General features: G+C 25.9%; 4 protein-coding genes across 4 annotated transcripts; all 4 read right to left on the minus strand.

Annotated features, from left to right (window-relative positions):
- Positions 1 to 5,466: 5,466 nt before the first annotated feature.
- Positions 5,467 to 7,409, minus strand: LOC119683285 (longitudinals lacking protein). The gene has a single exon (XM_038096928.1). It carries the CDS (start codon positions 7,253 to 7,255, stop codon positions 5,885 to 5,887), a length of 1,371 nt encoding a protein of 456 aa, XP_037952856.1. The 5' UTR covers positions 7,256 to 7,409; the 3' UTR covers positions 5,467 to 5,884.
- Positions 7,410 to 15,732: 8,323 nt separating this feature from the next.
- Positions 15,733 to 18,089, minus strand: LOC119681962. The gene is made up of 3 exons (XM_038095280.1): positions 17,933 to 18,089; positions 17,545 to 17,624; positions 15,733 to 16,413 (listed from the first exon to the last, which is right to left on the minus strand). Exons 2-3 carry the CDS (start codon positions 17,591 to 17,593, stop codon positions 15,815 to 15,817), a joined length of 648 nt encoding a protein of 215 aa, XP_037951208.1. The 5' UTR covers positions 17,594 to 17,624; positions 17,933 to 18,089; the 3' UTR covers positions 15,733 to 15,814.
- Positions 18,090 to 18,269: 180 nt separating this feature from the next.
- Positions 18,270 to 22,606, minus strand: LOC119675100 (bromodomain-containing protein DDB_G0280777-like). The gene is made up of 3 exons (XM_038086287.1): positions 22,594 to 22,606; positions 20,223 to 21,194; positions 18,270 to 18,626 (listed from the first exon to the last, which is right to left on the minus strand). The coding sequence occupies exons 1-3, from the start codon at positions 22,604 to 22,606 to the stop codon at positions 18,280 to 18,282; spliced, it is 1,332 nt and encodes a 443-aa protein (XP_037942215.1). The 3' UTR covers positions 18,270 to 18,279.
- Positions 21,127 to 23,559, minus strand: LOC119681833. The gene is made up of 2 exons (XM_038095124.1): positions 22,864 to 23,559; positions 21,127 to 21,194 (listed from the first exon to the last, which is right to left on the minus strand). The coding sequence occupies exon 1, from the start codon at positions 23,300 to 23,302 to the stop codon at positions 22,871 to 22,873; it is 432 nt and encodes a 143-aa protein (XP_037951052.1). The 5' UTR covers positions 23,303 to 23,559; the 3' UTR covers positions 21,127 to 21,194; positions 22,864 to 22,870.
- Positions 23,560 to 24,076: the final 517 nt, after the last annotated feature.

A 24,076-nucleotide genomic window follows, 5' to 3' on the forward strand; every position in this document is an offset into this window, starting at 1 on the left:
CACAGTTAACAAAGACAGAATTAGTCCTACAGCCGAGAAGGTTGAAGCAATAAAAAATTTTAAAAAAACCAACAGAAGCTCGTGAATTAAGAAGATTTATCGCTTCATTAAACTTTTACAGGCGTTTTCTCCCGCATGCTGCAAAGAATCAGGGTGTCCTGCACGCGTTAATAAAAGTTAATAAGAGGAACGATAAGTCTCCAGTTGAGTGGACAGCAGAAGCTAAAAAAACGTTTGAAATGTGTAAAAACGACCTAACAAATGCTGCGATGTTAGCCCACCCGGCTCCAAACGTAAAACTAGTTCTAAATGTAGATGCTAGTAACGTCGCGCTAGGAGCAGCTCTGCAGCAGTTGGTGAACGGACAAACGCAACCGTGGGGATTTTATTCTAAAAGGCTAACTGAGGCACAAAAGAAATATAGTACGTATGATTGTGAGTTTCTTGCAATATATATGGCGGTTAAATACTTTAGGTACATGACTGAAACCAGGAACTGCACTATATAAACGGACCACAAACCAATTACATACGCTTTTCTGCAAAAACCGGAGAAAGCATCCGAACGCCAACTACGTCATTTGGATTTCATCGGGCAGCTGACGACAGACATTCAGACATAGCAGGCGATCAAAATACTGTTGCAGACGCTTTATCCCGAATTGAAAGTGTGATGACTGAATTCAGACGACCATTAGACTATTGTAAATTGGCAGAAGCGCAGAAAACTGATCAAGAGCTGCATGAATTGTTGAAAAAGCTTAAAGCTGCATGAATTGTCATCTCTGGAGCTTAAATTGGTGAATCTGCCTCTAGATAATGTTTCCATATACTGTGACGTATCCAAAAAGAGGGCAAAATCATTCATCACGAAAGCATTCCGCAAGCAAGTTTTTGAGAAATTACATACATTAGCTCATCCTGGAAGAAAAGCAACGGAGAGACTAGTCAATGATCGTTTTTGTTGGCCTAAAATGAAGGCGGAAATAAGCGAAATGGTCAAAACCTGTATGCATGCCAAAAGTCGAAAATCCAGCAACACAATAGGACCGTGCTGCAAGAGTTTAAAATATGAAATCAACGCTATGAGCACGTAAACATTGATATCGTGGGACCATTACTTCTCTGCAATGGTATGCGGTATTGCCTAACATGCGTTAGGCTGAAATAACAGCGGAATATGTTGCTGAAGCATTAATAAAAGATTGGATAGCGCATTATGGCGTACCAAAAAGAATTACGACGGACCAAGACGGCAGTTCGAGTCCAAGCTATTTGAGGACCTAGCAAAAATGTTGGGGTGCGAAAGGCACCGAACTACTAGTTGGGAACGTTTTGGGCTAGTGGAACGTTTTCACCGTACCTTCTTCGATGGCGAAGACAAACAAGTACCGCAAACGGAGTTTATAAAGGTAATAAAAGCAACGATGAAGGAGCTGAAACCGTTACAAACCTCACGTCATATTGCGGAGAAACCGTATGTGCATAAGAACTTAAAAGGCGGTTCACACATATTCCTACGTAACGATGCTGTACGTGTTCCATTAAAGCAGCCATACGAGGGTCCGTATGAAGTAATAAGTCGTAGCGAAAAAACCTTAAAAATTAGGGTAAAAGGACGGACAGTAAATGTTAGTATGGACCGCGTGAAACCGGCATACATGGCGAATGAACCCGGGAAAAGTTTGACAAGAGAACGAATGGAAGAACCTAACCGCAGTGACTGTGTTCAACATACACCGAAGGTGACCCGAGCAGGAAGGGTTGTACGGTTTCCAACGTGTATACTGCATAAGTGCCACTACAACAGAAAGTAGATTTTGCCGTCAGCTGGGCATCAAATTCTAGAAGGGGTTGTGTGGTGATAACGCAGTATACATTCAAGAAATCAATTTGACAGAAGTTTTTAGTAAACTAAGAAAACAAATTTTAAAATAAAAATATATAATTTTGGTATAGTTAGTAATTGAGAAGTAAAAACATCGAAACTTAATTCATTGTTTAATATTAACATAAAGATGTAATTACAAAAACCACAATTACAACACTACCATACAGCCACAATAATGCAACACGGAATGCGTTACCAATCAAAGGTAACAACGTACCCACCATAAATGTAAAGAGTGAAGGAAAGAATGTCAGAAAAATAGAACTTAAAACACACAAAAAAGAAGAGACAAAGAGAGAGAGAGAGAAAAACGAGGAGAGTCAAAAAAAGCTAGAGAGGGAGAGAGATGGAAAGAAAGAAAAAGAACGAAAAAGACTTAGAAAAAGAACAAGAAAGAGTAAGAAAAAGAATGAGAAAGGCTTAGAAAAAGAAAGAGAAAATACGATAGAGAGAAAGAGAAAAAATTAAGGATAATTAAAAAAACGAGCAACATAAGAATTATTTCACTGTCAGTAATTCAGTGAGTCATTGATGTTAATACAGCTGTAAAATAGGGAATTCATAACTCGATTTATTACTCTGAAAGAATATGAGAATAACATATATTGACATATTGATTATTTATTAAATAAACACATTAATATTTGTTTAAAAAAGTATTTATTAAAAAAGTAGAAAAATATGATATATAATTTAATTTTATAATATTAATGCGTATAATAATGTGTAGGATATTATAAATATATTAAATGAAAATATTAAATTAAAAATATTTTTAATAACAATATTTTGAGTTTATATTCGTGTTTATATTATAAATAATTGTTTTCGTTTTAATTAATTATTTAAAAATATTATATATTTTTTTATAATTTTTTTAAGATATCTATCTATATATTTGTCTCTAGCACTACAAATGTATAAAATTTGGTTTTAGATTTTTATATAAACTATATATTTATAGTCAAAATATTGACTTGTGTGTATGACTATAAAAAATGTATGGCTTAAGATTAACATATTATTCTCAATATTTAATTTGAGTATATACTTAAAACGTTAATAATAGTCCTTAGAAATATATGTAAAAAATTATCTCTTAAAATCTAGTAAGTATGATATATTATGTTTAAGGCTTTGCAATAGATTAGGAAATAATTTTTTTTTGTGTTTTCCTTATTTTAACTTCAAAGAAACACACATTTCTGAAAAGCTTTTATATATATAATAATTATACATTTATATATAATACGTATATATAATATGTATACGTATACGTACATATATGGTATATATTCATGTACGTACATATAATATGTATAGGTATACGTGTATATTATTTGTGTAGGTATACGTACATATAATATGTACGTATATATACTATATATATATATTTATAAGTATATATACTTATATACTTATATATATATATACTTATATATGTATTTATATTGTATATACATATTATATATATATATATACTTATCATATATATATATAGACTGAGTTAATTTCAACTCTTTTAGTTAATTCAGAATACATTTAGGAATATAAAAGCATCAGAATTGAAAATGTTAAGAAATAGTTTAATTGATTTATTAATTATAAAAATGAAAGATTGTGAACTATTTAATATAGAATATAATTTTGTTTCAAAAATTTGTAAAACAAAAAAGTTTCATAGTAATATATTATAAAAGTTTCAAAAAAATTATTATAATTGCATATCCAACTAAAATTAAATAATATTTAAGGATTTTTTATTACTTATGGTAATGAGTGCACAAGTCATCATTCGAAATGATTTAATTTTGTTTTGCCACATTGCCATAAAGAATATATATATACATTTAAAATAAAAGAACAATATAAGAATAATTGAAATTATTTTATAAAAATAAAATAAACCCAATTTATTCCTGAAAGTGTACCAACAAATTTGAATTATTATAAATAATTCATTTGTAATTACATTTGTAATTTAATTTGTTTCTCAACTGCTTTTTCGTATATTTAAAAAATTTTAAAAACTAAACTCAAAATTAAAAATAAATGGAAATCATTGGGAATATATGTTTTTTTATCGATTAAATTATATTTTAAATATTGTCAGTTTTACAACTTAAATTTTATTAATTGTAAATATAATACTAATATAAATTATTTATTTGAAATTACATATTGTATAAATTAAATACGAATTATGTAAAAAATAATATAATACTTTAAGCAAAACTGAATTGTTTCAAATTTTTTATTTTTAAATCAAATTTTGGTTAATTTGCAAAAAAAAATTATAATAAAAAATTTCGCAAAGCATGACTTCAAAAAATAATATTCAGTCTTAGGACAAAAAAAATACATCGTTAGGCTAGTTATGGAACACCCAAGATGTCAGTCAAAGAAATTTCAGACAAAGGAGATCGTTTTAGTCATAAGTCTTATATGGTTATAGTAATTAATATTAAAAGTACTTTAAAAAAAATATATAAACTAATAAAATGGCTACAGGTATTTTATATATGATAATAAATTTATTTTTGTTTGGTATAAAGTTTTTTTTTAATTATTGGTATGTTTTCCAACTAAAAAAGTTTATGATTGTGTCTCTGACCAAAAAATTGCAGAGCAAATAAATATAAAATATACTCGCATATTTTATCAACTAACGAGAATACTTGAACAAACATTTCAATATCCAAATTGCTAATGATAATTGTTAATTAATGATATTACTCATAATGCAAAAATCAAAATAAAATAAAAAAAAAACATCCAGCAAACAACACACATAAAATAATATAGAAGTTTTTAGGACAATCGAAGGATTAGAATACATATATATCCATGTTAGTAGTTTGTGCGAAGTTATACATTGTATAATATGTATATAATAATAAAATATATTCATATGTGTTATTAATGTAAATCATACACATCATATATATATATTTTTAAACAAATATCTATATGAAAAAATATTAAAAATTAATTATAAAAAAATTAATATATCTAGAAAATGGTTACTTTTACATTTATATAAGTAAAAGTGAAAAATTAAGTTATATTAAAACAACTTATTTTCATTCCTATTTAATATTTTGAGTCAACTAGCATTATAGCTTTCTTTCTAGCAATAATTTAATATTTAATAAAAATAAAAGTTCCATTTATTTATTTATTTATTTTTTGCAGATTTAAATATTAAATGGAATAATGTATTAAAAAAAATTAAAGTTCCATTTATGTATTTATTTATTTTTGCTTTTTTTTTATCTTTAAATATTAAATGGAAAAAAAGTTTATTTTTTTTATTGTAAGTTGTTTTAGGAAATATATAATCATATAAATGAAATATAAATGTTATACTTATATTTAATGATATATTACGACAAAATGATATTAATAATATATTAATACAAATTGCTTAGTGATTAATTTTAAATCAAATTACACCTAAACTTACAATTTTATTTTTGATTTTCTTTACGTTTGATTAGATATTTATTACATTTGTAAATATAATTAATTTTAATAATAAATAGAAATTGCATTCAAAAATTATACAATACCTGTTTCGTTATTTCGAAGCTTAAAAATAATATTGTGATATGATAAGGCGAAGACTACACATTTGAAACAATCATTAACAGTTTAAAATCATTACATATTAAAATATTTTTAATTTTTAAATTTGGTTATATAAACGCCACGTTATTGTGGTGTCCATCTTGTAAATTTTTAACTCTACTTAGGCTTTACTTCGCCTATTTTTGAAGTACAGGAAAAAAAAATAATTTTATTATTTTGTCCTAGAAATTTTTTGTCAGTACTAAAAATAAATATACATACATATAAATTTGATTTTTAACATTTTTAACTCTTATCATAACAGTAAGTTTGCAAGAACAAAATATGTGTACAGTTTAAATTTTTAAGCTTATAATATCAATGATTAAGTGTATTGTTATATGCATATAACTTTTATACGGTTTACTTGGGGTAATCGATTACTAATTTACTTGAGGAATCGTCCGACCCTGTATTATAGTTGCTGCTATTATCTTTTTCCGATTTCATAGAATATTTGGAACGACGTTTGCTTGCTAACTGTGGTAAATCTGAATGATGTTTGCGTACGTGTACACCTAAATTACCACGCTGCTTCGATTTATAGGGACAGTAAGGGCATTGGTGTGACGGTTCCTTACCGCCACATTCCACATTTTCATGCCGACGTAATGTTGACTTCCAACGATACTTTTTGCCACAATGTCGGCATTCATATATGGATTCGCCATTCTCACTGAGAGAAGCTGTGCCGTTAGGATTAGCATTGCTACTATCGCTGCCGGGCAACAAATAGTCACTAAGTGTATACTCAAGATTACGAAAAGCATTCGCTGCCATAAATAATTTTTGGGATTCATCCGAAAGATAACCAGATTTATTGTTACTGTCGGAATTATTATTTTTTGTTTGAGTGGCGCTGGTCTCAAGTAAATGTATATCATCAAAAGTATTGTAGCGTGAATCATCCTCATCGTCGCCATCATTATTTTCAATTGCATTCATATCCTCATTTTCATCCAGATATTTGATATTTCTTTGCCGTTCCAAAAATGTATCCAAAGCTTTGACACGAACATCATCGTTTTTAAAGTCATGAGCAGCATTATTAGCAGTTTTCAACTGCTTTCTGGATTGTTGGTGCCGAAGTATATCTTGTGCACGTAGCTGCTTCTGAAAAGAGTGATAGTTGCGGTTAATAAGAGCTGCTGCAATTGCATTAGCCGGCATAAGATCAGATGTCCCAGCTTCAGGATCGGGTGTAGACTTTATAACTGTAGTGGGTGTTGAAGTATTTTTAGTTAATCCCGAAACAACGTCTACAATTGGTTTGATGTCAATTTGTGGAGAAGCAGTAACTACCACTGATGTTGGAATTGCTGCAATCGAAGCATTGTTTTGCATATTTTCTCCAGCATCTTCAGCAGAGTCATTAACCGAAGCGAGTTTATTTGTAAATTTTATGCGTGGATGAAATGATGTCGTATTGTTAAAAATTGGATTCTCTTTTAATCTTAACATACTTAGGTCTTTTGTATTTCTAACAGGCACCATTTCATCGCCTTGCAAGTTTTTTGAAGCCGTATTTATGCGTATGGCATCTGCAGCTCCATTGGTTGCAATTGCAGCTATAGTGGACGGTTCATGTGTTTCAGCAGAAGCAGGTGAGGTTTGTCCCACCATGCTATGCTTCAGTGATTGCTGTTCATTCTTTGGTGCTTTGGCCTTATAATATCTAAACATTGCATCTGTCATTTCTGTGGCAGAAATTTGCTTTTTGTAAACATTATTCATTGCTAATTTAACTGATGAAAGCCCTCCTGGCTTGCGTAAATTCAAAATTGAATGAGGATTTGACTTCTGTATGGCATTTAACGGTGCGTGGTTCTCTTTATGAGTCTGACCTATATTTTTACTTAAATCTGAAAAAGTTGAAGATTTTTTTTTTGTTTGATTAGTTAATGAATGTGAATATGAATATGAGAATACATAATGTATATATATGGGTAATGAAGAAAATATAAAAGTGAATTATTAAAAACAAGCGAAACAAATAAATATAATGAAATAATAATAAGAATAATAAAAATAATATAATATTATGAAAATATATATCAAATATATGATCATTATATTATGAATACTTTAATTCTTATAGGAAAAGCAAATAAAAACATGCAATGAAAATAAAAAAAAAATATTTCTTAATTTAAAAAAACTAAAGTAGCAAACAACAAAATAATATTTAAATAATTAGATTATTATCACAGCAAAAAATTAACTAAATAATTACTTGTTACTTAAATACAACCCATAAACACAAATATTGATCTATACATATATTTTAATTATAAATTTTAAAAACTATGATTTTTTTTTGTTACGTTATCAATTGACAAAACTATACCTCATTTCGAGATTTATATATTTTTTCCAAATGATTATGATGATTTTTCAAAGCACATACGGTAGTGGGAAAATATATTAACTTTTAAGTGTAACTTAAAATTTAAAAAAAATATATATAAAATTAATAAAAAATAAGCACTTTAACGTTGTAATATAGAACTCAATTTAATGAGTTATAGCACTGGGATCGAATATATAAGTATTCTAGCGAGTTGTTCGTTTATGTGAGTATTCCAGCGAGTAATGGGCTTGATACTCCACGTGATATTATCCAAGTTTACTACCGTTAGTGCTGAAAAAACACTGCTAATTAACATAATAATATTAGAATAAAAAAAATATATTATTTGCTTTTAAATGATTATGAAGTTTTAAAATTAAGCTGAAAATTAAAGAATTTATATGAAGTAATTAAAAAAAAAATAAATTATATTAATATTAAATTACATATATTAATAAATAAATAAAATAAAATGAAAAAAAATTGTTTTCAAATGCGTTTTATTTAAAATTAATATGTTCATAATGTCGATGTAATGCAGCAGTAGATTTATGTTTAATGTTTGTTTTTGTTTTTTTTAATGGAATGCAATGAATTGTGTCTTGCGTGAACAGATTGTTTAGGTGAAAATGTTCATCTGTTGCACACTACACCCTTCCACCGTAATGAATAACCATTGTACCATGCGCACTTTCAATGATAATGTATGTATGGTGTGTTGGGTAGTTTAAGCGAACTATTTCAATACTTAACGTGTATATACAAATCTGAAATTGTAAAGAAAAAAAATAGATTAGTAAAAAATTTTATTAAATAGAGTAACACCATAGACTGCAAAATGCAGTATTTGCTTTGGTCCTTTAATAGTATTATTGTAGTATGTTGGATGTTGATCTGAAAAAAAAAAATTTTTTTTTCGATTAAATTAATTTGTATTTATTATTGTTTTTCACTTTTAATTGCAGTGCAGAATGTAAGTGAGTCACGAATGAACTGTATGAAATTATTTAATAGAAAAAAATGTATTATTGTGTTTTATTTATAATTTATACAGATTTAATTTCTTTTTATTTAAATAATAAAAACTTTAAATATACAACACACATATTATTAAAAAATTTTAGCATTTAATATCATATTGACAACAGAGACAAATCACTAATAAAATATTTGATTTGAAAGATATATTCTTATTTAATTGAAGAGAGTACAACTCTTGTTAATTTTTTACTTTTTTTCACACTTAATAAAATTTTAGCAGTTATAGAGTAAAGTATCTTTTGCATTAAATAAAATCAAAAAGCGTCACTACTAGGTCACTTACAATTCTGCACTGGTCTTAACAATACAGTTTAGCTTAAAATTGTTTCAAAGCCTACAAACACCAACACATTTGAGATATGCATTCATCAAAATGAAATGCACAAAGCCAATATCAGCACGCATACAAATCAATGCAACAACAACAACAATAAACAAAAATAAATAGATTTTCCAGGAAATGTATTTTTTTTTGTTTTTGATCCTTTACAACCTACGCACGCATGCATTCGCACATCTGCTTTAATAACGACAACGAATGCACATCGAACTTTCCATTTAAGTCATTACGAGTGAAAGAGAGGAGAAAAACTTTTCGTATGGAATGCATACGTGCAAGTGCCTATAAAACCAGTCGACGATTAGGATTAGAAAGATGCAGAACTAATGTAAGTGTGTGCCTGTGTTTGTGTGTGTGTGTGACACAGTTGTGTGCAGACAATACAAAACAGTGGCGAATTTAATTATACTCTATGACAATATTCTCTTATGGCAATTATTTGATAATTAAATTGTTTGAATTATTAGTAATTTAGCATAATAAACAAGTAGTTAATTATTTTTATATAAAAAAGAAATAAATATTAATTTAAAAGTTTAACTTAGTATTTTTCTTTGTAAATATTAATAAATGTATATAGCTTTGGAATGATTTTTATATGCAAATTTAAAAATTTTTATTCTAAATATTATAGTATTGTTTTGTAGAAAACAAAAATAAAATATTTATATATATAATACTAGGCACTATATATATAGTTTTGAATCCTGCACTGTACTAAAGCCTTTCTTATGCACTTTTACTAGATAAAAGGAAAAATAATCCTTATAAAATATTTTCCCAACAATTCTATGTTAGTATTAGTGCTGTTCAAAATTTTAACTTACAGATTTACATTTAAATTGATATCGATAAGTTTTGGTAAAAAGCAGGCAAACGAAAAACTCATTTTTCGTTAGCAGGCAAAAATTTATAGGAAAGTTAAATAGAAAACCAATACATACGCGCCAATGAAAATAAATCCATTAGATAGATTGAAAAATTTAATATGCATGTATGGATAATATGTATACACAAAAATCTGTACCCAAAATAGACGCAAATTTTCGAGATTTCATTTCGAAGGTCATTCCTTATTACTTACCTACCTTAAAAAAGTTTTTTTTTTTGTTTTTATTTTACTTTGATGATTTTCTAACAGTCGTCTAGAATTTGTATATACTTTAGCTGAAGATGAGAAAAATAAAAAAATTTCAGAAGAGAGAGGGAAAAATATTTAAGAATAACAAATAAAAATTGTTGTGGTGCTATGAGTTAAATGGAAACTTTATTTGAAATTCACTACATATCTTACAAACTTGTACGGGCAAGTAATGTCCTGAATCGAATCGAATTTTGTATTGCGTTTCCACACTTTGAATGTAGCAATGCATTTTTACCGTTTAACTTCAATTTCACTATATACAGACAAATACAGATACAGATACAGATACAGATACAGATACAGATACATATATAAACACGTATATTCTTTTCAAATCAGCGATGCTTATAGTATTTAATGCTATCAGGACTTAAAGTCAATGCTATTTGTTTATGTGTTCACTTCACTTAAAAAATGTAATTAAGTGAATATGTATCTGAAATATTCTTTAAATTTGCTTCTATTCTTTAGATAGAACCTATGAAAAAATTTAGCTCACAAAATAAAAGTTTTAAGGAGTTCTTAATCATTTTGTTAAACCTATGTTTAAATACATTCATGAAAATAAGTATATACTCTTAGCACAAAGTGAAATATGAGTTATTATATTTGTCAAACTATATATATAGAAATATAGAAATATGTGTATTATCGATCATAATAGTGTTTGCTTCAGCTTTTAAGCTAAACGAATCATATATAAATAACTAAACTCTGTTATTATTATGATAGATTTATGAGATCTATCATCTAAGAGAGTTCCCTTAGCTATCTCAAACAAATTAAAGATATTAATAAACTTTATAACATCTGTTAGTTTAAATTATCAAACCTCAAATGTCGCACGAAGTAATTCAAACAGTTTCCTAATAATTGCAGGGCCTCATTTTATGAGATTTCTCGCGTAACCTGCTAAAAAAAGTCTCTTGAGCTATCCCAAACAAATAAAGGATATTGGTAAACTTAATAATATGTCTTCCTTCAAATTCACAGACCTCAAAGTCCGTATAAAGGCATTGAAAAATTTTCCGCACAATTGCATGACGGCGTGCTATGAGATCTATCTGCTAAGCTCCTAGGAAAGTCTCTCTTAAGCTAACCCGGACTAATTAAGGATATTGATAAACTGGATAGCACATGTTAGTTCAAATTTCCATACCTCAAATGCCTTACGAAAGTACTGATCTAGTTGCCTTGAAATCACAATTCCGCGAGTCATGACATCTATATCTTAAGCTCCTAAGAAAAGTTTCTTAGAAGTTTCTTGAGTTAACTCAGACAAATTAAGAATATTATTAACATGAAAACATCTGTTATTTTAAATTTGCAGATCTCATGACCGACTTAGTCCAAAATGGACAATAAACGTACTAGTCAGGTGTTTCAAATAAGATGTAACATACTCAGCATTACGATTCATGTGTCATTATTTCATTAGCTAGAAAAAGATTTAAAATTTTCGTGGCCCTTTACCGACCTGACAGAGATGTCATCCTGCGAAATGAAGGAATTGGTTGGTTCATTTTTACTGAGATGAGGGAGTCGTGCCTTTCGACAGTGATCCCTAGCTTGCGTATGAACAACCCTAATCCGTGGTGTCACAACGGACCATTATTTGAGCTTAAGTGGGCTAGGATAAAACTATAGAGCCTATAGTGATGCTATAAAATTATCAGGGAAAGTTCACACAGTGTCTAGATAACCACTACGATTGACTTTTAAAAATAAATTGATTCCTTGTCCCCACTTCACTCTCTGCCATTCTCCCCATTCCCCACTCATATGCATATTTCATTATCTCTTTCATGTCTTTGGTTCTAAGGTACTTAGGGTTACAATAACGACAGCAACAACAACAATTAGTTATAACAGTTGTTCCTTAAATTAATAATTTATAAAAAAAAATTTTAATATTAATGTTAAGACTAGTGACGTAGTTATAAATTAAACAATAAAATAATAAAGATGCTTAAAATTTAAAGAAACTAAAAATTTAACCGATAATAGTTTAAAATGCTTTATATAGAAATCTACAGTACATAAACATATATATAACGTATGTATACTCACTATATGTTGTCTTCAAGAAAACTTCAGTTAATTATACTTTTTGGAAACTGCAACTGCTTGCTTAAAAACTATCTGAAAAAAATAAGTACATTTCTTAGAAAATGTTTTTTGATTGTCAATAATTAAAATTAAATTACCTCTTTATATAAAATATTTCCGGTATTTTTTACCATTGGGACCATATCAAAATAAAACCTAAAAGTCATATTTATGTTAATTATAATTAAATAAATAATTTCAAACTTACTAACCTTTTAAATTAAACAAATTTAATATGAATTTAATGAATTTTTGAATTAAAACTAAATTTTAGTTAATTGTAGTAAATATAATATATAATATTTAATTTTTTAGAAAGAAACTCATATGCTGCCTTTTCAAAATAGCTTTATTAAAATTATTTTATACGAAATTAATTAAACATAAATTTTATATATTATATTACATAAAAAGTAAGCTTAAGAAATTATATTTGAGATTGAATAATGAGAAAAAAATTAAATTAAAATTTTTAAATACCTTAAATATATCACAAAATAAATATGTTGTATTGAATAATCATACTTATATTAAACATAATTTATTATATTTATATAATATTAATTTTATATATATATACATATACATTTATTTATATTATATTTAAATTAAATATAATATAAATATAAAATTATAATAAAGTCTTATAGTTGTTAATTTCTGTACGATTAGAATTAATTTATTTTTACAATATTCTTTTAACAAAATTTATGGTGTAATGTTAATATTTCATATTAACCCTGAAATATTAATCTATGCGTTTTTATACGTTAACACTAATTGACTAAAAAAAATAAAATTTCTTTTAGGAATTATGAACAAACTTTCATAATCATTAACTATTTAATTATTTTTTACGTTTATTTTTTTTTTAAATTTTATTTGAAAAAATTTAATATTTGAAATTGTTATCAGTATCAGTCGATTCAGTAAGCATTAGTGTATGTTCCAGGATCAAATCACTTATATAAAAATAAATTTATATAAAAAAAATTGCAAACAATTCTATTTAAAATTTTATTTGAAATTGTGTTTAAATTTTAAATCAGTCTAAAATACCTTTTTATTTTAAAATTGTTTTTGCAAATCATATTTTGGTAGCAACAGGTTTTTTGCAAAGCATATAAGAAGACTTAATTTTTGAATACTTCAATGCAAAATATAGAAGCATATTTTGGTATCTATGGGCACATAATGGTTTGGTAATTAGCTTGAAACACAGGTAGAGAAAATAAACATATTTAGAAATTTCGCTTAAAAACAAAAAGAATATAATTTTAGATTTCATATTGTGGGAACTGTAAACTCTGTTATTAACGCTTTTCTATAGATATAGAAAAGGATATATAGAGATTAAAGCACTTTCAATTTTAAATTAAAAAAGAGTTCTTTGTTTTGACTAATTTAAAGTGAAACTAAACTAAAGATACTTTTCTACTATTCTTAAGAAAAGTAGTCATTTACAAAACTTCAGAGAAATAATGCACACGATTTGTGATAAATTTAATAAGTTCGTAGAGGTAGTAGGAAAAGTTATATAAAATCTTTATGTACCTATTCTTCAGAAATAGTTCTGCCTTTTTTTGAATAGTATCAAACTAACTACATAATTAAATTTTCGGACAAATTTTAATATTTGAATTGTTCTATTGTACTCAACAAAAATGGGCGAAAATATTATATTAACGCGCGAAACACGTGCTCATACAAATTCCATATCCTAAGAACAAAATGTTCGCTTAATGGATACATAATTTAATACAAGTATTTCAGATTCAATTGAATTAATTTTTTTAAATTATCAATATGCTTTTTTTACTTATTTATATTTATATTTATATTGAGAAAAAGTGTAAGTACTATTACAAAAATATCACCTTCCTTATAAACAACACGTAATATTTAGTATCAATCTATTATTTTTTTAAAATTGTTTAATTTAATATATATAAGATTTTATGATCACCCTTTTTGTTTGTTATAATCCACAATTATATAGACAGATGATTTCGAGTTGTATACTTCTTATATTTATTTTCGGATTTGCGTTGATATGTTCCACTGTTGAGATAAACATTGTGTACTTTTTTCAAATGTATCTTAAGATCTTCGTTTCGTTTATACCGAGATGGACACAATTCACAAATGAATTTTGGTTCTATACCAATACATTCATTGTAGACATGACGTTTGAGATGTGCTTTGCGCAAATAGCTTCTACCGCAAACATGGCACGGATACCGTATGTGCATCTGCTCAAACTGAGGCTGGGATTTCATTTCTGCATTTGCAAATGATGTATAAAATTCTACAAAAAAAAAACGGAATAAAATAAAAATAAATAAATAATTTAAATCATTAAGTAAGAACCAAGTTATAAATAAAAAATAATATTTAATAATTATTTAAAAAACAAAAATAAAAAATTCTATATTCAATAACAAATTAAAGTGTGTTATCGAGTGCTTATTATAAACATTTTTGAAAAAGAAAGGCAATGGGAAGAATTTTCATTTATTTTTCAATAATATGGTATTTTATTTTTATTACCTAAATTTTTATTTATAATTCAAAAAATCTCACAAAAATAATTTTTTACATTTTAACTTTTTCTTGTACAACTTATACATATAATTAAATGAATTACTAATTTTTAATTCATTAATAGTATAAACAATATAAATGAAATATTAGTTTTTAATCAATCTCTTGATATTCTCTAATTTAAAATTATATTTTTAAGGCAATACATATTTTAAAATAAATATATTAGTAATTTAAAAAATTTTTGTACCAACTCACATTTACTTTTACATTACAAAATATTTTCATAATCGTCATACATTGTATATTAAATCTTACAAGACTATTTATTTCTTAAAAAAGTATCAAGGTCTAAAAATATATAAGAATTTATTTTTTATCTAAAAGTATTTAAAGAAACAACTGCTTAGTATTAGTTTTATTTATACTTAATTTCTGTATAAAATTTGATAATGATAATTTTAATAGTTTTTTATTTATAAACCAAAGTCGTATATAAAATTTTGTTCTTTAAATTTAATTAATTAATTTAATTAATATTTTTTATCATCTTTTTTAATGAATTGAATGTCTTTTTTTAAATAATATTTCTTGTTTATTTATATCAAAACTATTTTTCAGAATTTTAATCTCACATTATAAACTCAATATATAAAAATATGTTATAAAAAAGTTATGAATTCACCTTTATGAATATTATAATTTTTATAATAAAAATTTTTGAAAAATTCTTTTCTAATTTCCGAAAGTCTCCACAATACCTATTTATATTAAAATGGAGTGTTCCTTACGCATGTGCTCATTCAGAAAGGCTTGGGAACGGTAGACACGCGAACAAAGTGGACAACGGTTTGCTTCAAATTGTGATAAACGCTTTGTACTTTGTCTCGGTAATTTACCAGTACGATTAGTTTGTACCAAACTATCGCTATTGATTAAATGCTTTGGCAGGTTAGGTAAAAAGCTTTTAAGGGATTGAGCTGAGGAAATTGATGCCAATTGTTGAAATGCTATTAATGCAGATGAATTGTTAGACAAAATAGTTGGCGATTGTATCTGTTGTTGCTGTTGTTTTGTTGTTGTAGTTGGCAATGTCGTTTGTAGCTTTTGTAGAATTTGACATTTTGGCAACATTCCAGACACAGATGTTGAAACTGGAAGTATTTCTTCATCATCACTATCTGTATCCGTAACCGTTGAATGGCATCTTCTATCTTTTTGTGTATTTTGTTCGCTTGTATCTGTTTTTATATTGATAACTTTTAACATTTGTCTATTTTGTTTGGAAGTTGTAGGCTGTTCTTCATCATTTGAATCGTATATTTCTGGTTCGGATTTTAATTTGTATTTAAGTTGCATTTTTTCTGAAAAAAATTTATATAAAAAAAAATTAATATAGTTCATTTCCTATTAAATTTAAATGTTATTATATTTAAACTGTTAATCGTTCATAAAAGTTAATTTATAAATACATAAGAATTTATTTGTTCCTACTATGTTTAATCTGTTCTAAACCACAGTAATAACATAAAATATAATATATTTAACACATTTCACTTTAAAAAATGACAAGTCTTATTAGAAACGCATACACATTTTTCATATACCTATATAACTATCTATACACATGAATAAACCTTATAAGTATAATTAATTTTAATTCGTTAAATACAAAATAATATATTTTTAGAGAAGAGGTATATGATTTATACCTTTACCTTTAATTTAGAAAATTATTATATAATAAGCAAAGCAAAATGCTTTGCAGTGGAATAAAATTAGAGACTGGTAATAATATTCTTACTAAAAGTTATATACATATTGTATAATTGTGGGATATATTAAGAGTTATTTTTTTCTATTTTAAACTGTAGAAATCGTTGAATTTTTTTATTTTTTTTTTTTTTGTGTAAATTGAAATAAGAAATTTTATCATTAAATTAATTTTTTTTTTTATTTGTTCTGAGTGATTTTATTATATTATAAACTGTACAAATCTCTCAAATTGCTTCTTTTCAATTTGTATTTTGTAATAAAACATATATGTTTTAGTCTCTGTTTTTATATTCATCTCATAATGTTTTCATTTTAATTTTAGAGTAATTTCATTTTCTTCATTGAACTAAAAAACAATACTTTATTTAATTGTAGAGATTTATATTAGATTTACATACGCAAAGAAATGCGGAACTTAAATTTTTAATATTAAATACTAATATTTTATATTATTAAAAAAGATTTGATAAAGAATTCTGATATATGTTTCTTGTGCATGCATTTATTTTGAAAACTTAAATACTGAAAAAGTTTTTATAAATAAAATTGTTTTTGTGTATTGAATAATATAAAGTTATAAGCATTTTTATTTATACATACAATTTATTTTTATTTCATTTTGTTTTATATAACAATAAAGTAATTTCCATTCAGTTGAATGTACTTATACAATATTCACTAATTTTTACATATATTGAGACCATAAAAAAACATTAAACCTCTTAGTCTTCGCCAATACCATATTTGATCCTTATTTGATAACGCCATGAATAACGTCAACTGTGTTTTAATATTAAACCTAGAAGAAGAAATTCATGTTAGATATATAAACAATTTTTTAATCTTATATATGATTTATAATCAATAAAATAATTATTGTTACCTCTTTCACTTTTACAAAAAATCCAAGAAATAAAACAAATTATTTATTTTATAACTTATCAACACACAAATGAAATAAAATTTAAAATATATATTATTTCCAAGAAATCTTCAAATTAACAGTAATTAAGTTAAATACTGGAGAAATAAAATTAAAAGAAAAACTTATGATTTCGCGCAAATAAAATTATATATATCAGTTATTGTTTTACTTTATTTACTTACTAATGACGATCGTTAATTCGTTAATTGGCTTCGTGTTCGAATTCATTTAATTGGTTTTCGCTATTGCTGTATTAATTAATCTTCCAAGCTTTAAATTTATTATAACTTGCCTTATATTTTCATTTGTAGAATCAAATAAACTCATTGCAAGTTTAACTATATGAGTAACTGAACTTGATGTGATCTAAATCTAAACTTGAATACTTAATAGTAGAATTGTTACGCATTTTTTGTTCTAACTCTTTATTAATTTATAATAAAATATTTAATTTGCATATAAAATTGAATTAATAAACGATTAACTGTACAGTTATCAATACAAAATTATGTTATTAATTATTACAAATTTACAATTGATCAATTGGTATAGAGTTCCAACTAATTTCTTTATGCACGGATTTCATATGTCTTTTCAAACAAAATTTACGCGCTAAAGTTTTGTCACATATAAAACAATGATATAGAGCACTAGTACGCTTAGATTTTTTATGTTTTTGTAGATGTTTCGATTTGAACGTTTTGCTGCATTTTATGCAATTATTTCTCACTTTTTGTGTTTTGGAATGACATGTTTTGCATCTATTTCTATTCGTTGACTTAGAAATGGGTTTCGTATCTTCTGTTGGTAGAAGCAATACGCTTGAGTCTACTTCCAGCACTTCATTGATAATGAATTCCTTTTCATCAATCATATCTGCAAGAAACATAAAAAACTTTTTTTATTAACATCGGAGTAAGTATATATTTATAAACATTATTAATGATTACAAAATTTTTAATTTGGAATAGGATATAACATATAAAAATAGCACATATATATATGATGAATTTTATTAATCATAATAATAAAAATGAACTTACATATATTGCTACTGTTGGATTTGCTACGTTTAACTTAACTAAAGGATCGAGATCGAAGCAACCCAAAACGTTATAAAACAAATCATTTTATAACATTTTTATAAAAATAATTAACAACTCATTTAAGATATTAGAAATTAAATTACATTTAATTAACAATTAATATTGTTACATTTAAAATTTTATTATTTTGTTAAAGTACAACAGTTATTAACTTTTTACATATTTTAAATATTATTTTTTTTAATTTCGGAAAGGATATTTCTTATTAATATTCTTATATATCTAATTAAACTATAAAAGTGAATTTGTACATTTATAGGGTTTACTAAGATTATATATATTTATACAGAAGTTGGCGAAGCGCTTGATTGTTGCAGTATTAACTTTTCTTTGGCATATCATAAAAACATCTATACACACAATAAAATGTAATTACAGCATAATTTCTCGAAAATAATTCAATTATTTAATTAATATTTAATTTATTGTTTTAATGAACAAATTTCATTCATATGTTTTTAAATGGAATAACTGATCGATTGTTTAAATAAAACACAACTTTTTAAACAATTGACTAATTAATCCGTTTAAAAAATATATTAATATTTAATTTGATCAATACAAGAACTTAAACTCTGTGTTTCAAGTTAATAAATTTATTATTAATTTAATCAGAGCGTATTATTTTATTTATATATTATTTACGATCACATATCTATGTAATATTTTTAAATATTATTGCATAATTTAAAATTAAAACATAATGGCAAATATACAATTATAAGCAAATATATAACAATTTCAGGTTCTAAAAAGAATAATAACGACTAAAATATCGACAGCTTTGTTATTTATTAGAAAGCAAACAATCAAGCACTTCCTACACTTAAAAAAATATGTTATTCAAAAGTAAAAATACTGAGAGGTTCTTTAATTGCTTATATTTAAATAATTTCCTTATTAAAAAGAAATAATTTCTTAAATAAAAAAATTTTTCTTTTTGGTAATTTTTTGAACTTGAATTTTCCTAAATGTATTGCGTTCTCAATGTAAGTACAGATTTATTGTGTTTTCGCTTTAATAGATAAACGTTGTTCAATTGTTCAAACTCATATTGGATTAATGCGTCTATGCGCCTAAACTTGTGTAATTTATGCTATCTCCTGAATTCCTAGTATCTCGGTATTATTACAAGAGCTGTTACTACCATGTTTCTGCGTTATATGCTTACGTAAATCGGATTTGTACTTGCATTTGTGCGGACAATACGGACAAGACAATGTTGGAGCAACACCACATTCATAACTCTTATGACGTTTTAGTGAACCTTTAATTTTATATGATTTTCCGCATACATTACATACGTATTGCCATTGCATCCCACCACCAATACTGTCACCATTATTAATAAATTCATTTTCACTACCTACTGGAGTTGTATCTATTGTCGTACTCCTAGATGTAGCCAGTTTTGGCCGTTGTCTAAATAATGCTTTCTCGATTTCTACACCAAGTTCTGTATCAGCTGATATTTCCTTTATGTCACTTTCATTGGTCACGACTTCATTAACCACGTGCTCTGTTAGCAGTATATGCTCTTCGATATTTGAATCCTGTTGTTGATGATGGTGTTGCTGATGTCGATGTTGTTGTTGTTGCTGAGAATTTTGCTGATGTAAATTAATCTTTGGATTTTCTATAACAATTGTGTCACCAACATTTGTGCCCGTAGTTTCATATTGTACAACATTACGTAGTAAAACTTTTTCTTCCAGACGATTAGCATTGATTTTGATATATTCTGGGTGGGTTTGTGTCGTTTGCTGTTGTTGGGATTGATGTTGCAGTTCATGTGTTACAAGATTTGTATCTAAACAATCTTGCAAAGCGAGTTGCTGCATATGTTGGTGATGTGTTTCATGCTGCTGATGTTGTTGTTGTTGTTGTTGAGTTTGTTGCTGTTGCGATTGCGGTTGTATGGAAGGTGTTGTCGTTTGACTTGGTGCATTGCTTATCAAACGTTGTTGTGTTAAATGTTGTATACGTTGATTATGGTGAATTTTGTTTATATTGGAAGTAACAGTTGCTGTACGCAATAGCTGATGTGATTCCGTTTTTGGTATTGTATATTGTATCGTGCTGCCTGGTAAACCACCCATTGATTCAGATGGTATTTCAACAACAACTGTGGCAGATGTTATTAAATTCGTTGGATCGGTTGATGTTGAAACATGCTGCTGGTGCAGTTGCTGCTCTTGAATATGCTGCAGATGCGTGCGATGATCTGATAAATGTTGCTGAGAACCGCTTACTACATTGGAAATAGTTGTGGCGGTGTTAGTATTTTGTATGGAATATGGCACAGTTTCTAATATTGTCCAATATCCATCCGTAGTACCTAAAATAGAAAACAATATTAATAAAAGTACACAATTTCATATTGATAAATTTTATTATGTGTGGTAATTAACGTGTTTTCTGGATTTTGATATTAAAGAAGAGGTTTCCTTTATTAAATTTAACTTTTAAAGGTATTATTAAAACCATATAGTGTGTATGTAAAAATCCAAATTTCAGTTTTTTGTATTTTTTTTATTTATCTTCATTCATTGTATTTTTACATACTTTTTTGGTACAATGTAAATAAAAACGATCTGCTATTTATAACAGAGTACATTTAACTTAAATTCGAAATAATTTTATAGGATAATGCAAATTATTTATACATATTAAGAAATAAATGTACATATTGTAATATTATTTAAAATATTGGCGTTTATATAATGGCAAAATTATGTTTATTATCAACTACCACAATGAAAGTAAAAAAACTTTTTTAAATTTTGTATCTAATACATATACAAGTATGTATGAATAAAAACTTTTATTCAAAGAATTGTAAATATTGTATAGTAACAATTTATTAAAAATTATGTATATGAGTTTTGTAGAAAATTATTTATTTCAACTAGCACAGCAAAAGAATTTAGCGTTTTTATATGGCAAGAATGAGGCAAAGTTAACAATTGTATATATATCATTTTTAAAAATTTCATATTCCCTTTTTAAGTATAAAAACAAATTCATTCTCATACAATTAATTTCAACTTATTTACTAAGAATTATTGCAACCATTAAACCGAGTTATAACTCATACATATATAATATAATAAATATGTATATATATATATATATTTATACACTTAACTTGTATATATATAATTTTACGAGAAAAATTTCGCTTAATATTTCCACTAACCTTAAAACAAAAAGTTTTTTTAATAATATAACCAATAAAGAAAATCTATCTAAAGAATTCAAGCCCTTCTCAGGAATGTTGTGATTATTAGATAAGTACCATTATTTATTACCTAAGGTACTGTTTTTAAATATTTTACCAATGGAGCAAGATTTTTATTTATAAATCAGTGTATAAAAGCTTACCACCTACAGTATACAAAAATATAACATTTTTTTCACAATGTGTAAAACTATACTGAAACTAAAAATAAGCAATATTAATCTACCATATAACAAATTAAATAAATGGAACTAATGTTATTAAAAATTGTGTCTTGTCTTTCATATTTTCATATTTTTTCATTTTCATATTCAGATAAATTTTTAAAAAAACTAAATAGCAATTTTTTTACTTGTTTTTGTATATCGATATCTTTCTTATTAAAAATTTGTTTTATATACAATTAAAAAAATTTCTTTTAATATTATGCAATTATAATAATATATTATAAAATTATCGATATTATTTAAAATTGTATTTTTTATCATATTCAAACCACTTCTAAGCATAATGTTGAGTTTAATATTTTTCATGATAAGACAGAATAGAATTACTTTATTAAAACAATAAAAGTTCACATTTTTTACTCTTTTAACTTGATGCAAATTATGAGATTCGATAAAAATTTTTAATAAGTTAAGTTTAATTGAAACTATATATTTTAATGTAGTACTCAAAATAATTTCATATTTTTATGTTTAATAATTTTTTTTAAAAATTTGGTTTTGGTTTTTTATATAGCTATATATATATATATTTACGCTACAGTGATTTTATTCTCCATCATCATCATAATCATCATCGTCTTCATCGGATTCTTGTAATATTGGCACAGCCGTTATCGTTAAGTCTCTGCTAACAAAATCAAAATTGAATGGTTCCGTTGACATTAAATTTGCTCCTCTAAGATTCTGTACATTTATTGCTGATCCCGATCCAGTACCTAGAGACTCAGTTTCAAAACGCATTTGTTCATCGCTTTCATCCTCATTGCGTATTTCATAGAGACTTTCCTCATCTTCTTTAGAATTAGCATATAGTTCGCAATGTTTGCGCTTGGCATGACGTAGCACGTGATCTTTACGTCGGGAACGATATTCACAAGAGACGCATTTATATTTTTTTTGCTTGAGACAATATTTTCGCACATGTTCCTGTAATTTTTGATGGGATTTATAAAATCGATTGCAATGTCTACATTGCATAAAATTTTCACGTTCTAATATGCCCGAAACATTGCTGCTATTATTATTCAGAAAGGAATACAAATCGTTTGTATTCTGATCACTACTTATAGCCGTTGTTGTATCAACACCCAGTAGACTACCAAGTATTGGATAAATATCTGATTGTAGGATGATTTTTGATCACAAATGTTTTTGGGTATATTGATAAAGCGTTGTTGAATATAATGGTGACGTTCATGTCAAAAATAAATATTAATAAAGAAAAGAAAAAAATGTAAAAAAAAATAGAAAAATATTAAAAATAAAACAAATAATAAAAATTTAATATATATATATATTAATATACATATAATTGTCTATAAACATTTACCCACATTTATGTTATTTTGTATAAACGATTTTATGTTTATATGAAAATGCTTATGGACTATTGTTACCAATGATAACGATTTGATTTTGTGTTTATGCGCATGAGTGTGTAATATTTTCCAGTGATATAAGGATTTAAATGATGTTGTGCTTTAATGACTATAATGCCGATGATTTTTTTATATATCTGAAAGTTTTCTATAAATCAACAATATTTATTATAATAAAACTGATAAGACTTATTACAATGAAATTATCATTTTTATGCAATTAACAAACAATATATTATATATGTTATATATTATTATGTATTATTTACTTATTTTCATTTTTAATGTATTATCATTATAACTCATTAGTTTATTTTTTTTTTTTTTTCTTAAATAAAATAAAATGAAAACATTCGATTTTTTAAAACTCATC

Source organism: Teleopsis dalmanni, chromosome 2 (assembly GCF_002237135.1).
Source record: "Teleopsis dalmanni isolate 2A chromosome 2, ASM223713v2, whole genome shotgun sequence".
NCBI classification, from domain to species: domain Eukaryota; kingdom Metazoa; phylum Arthropoda; class Insecta; order Diptera; family Diopsidae; genus Teleopsis; species Teleopsis dalmanni.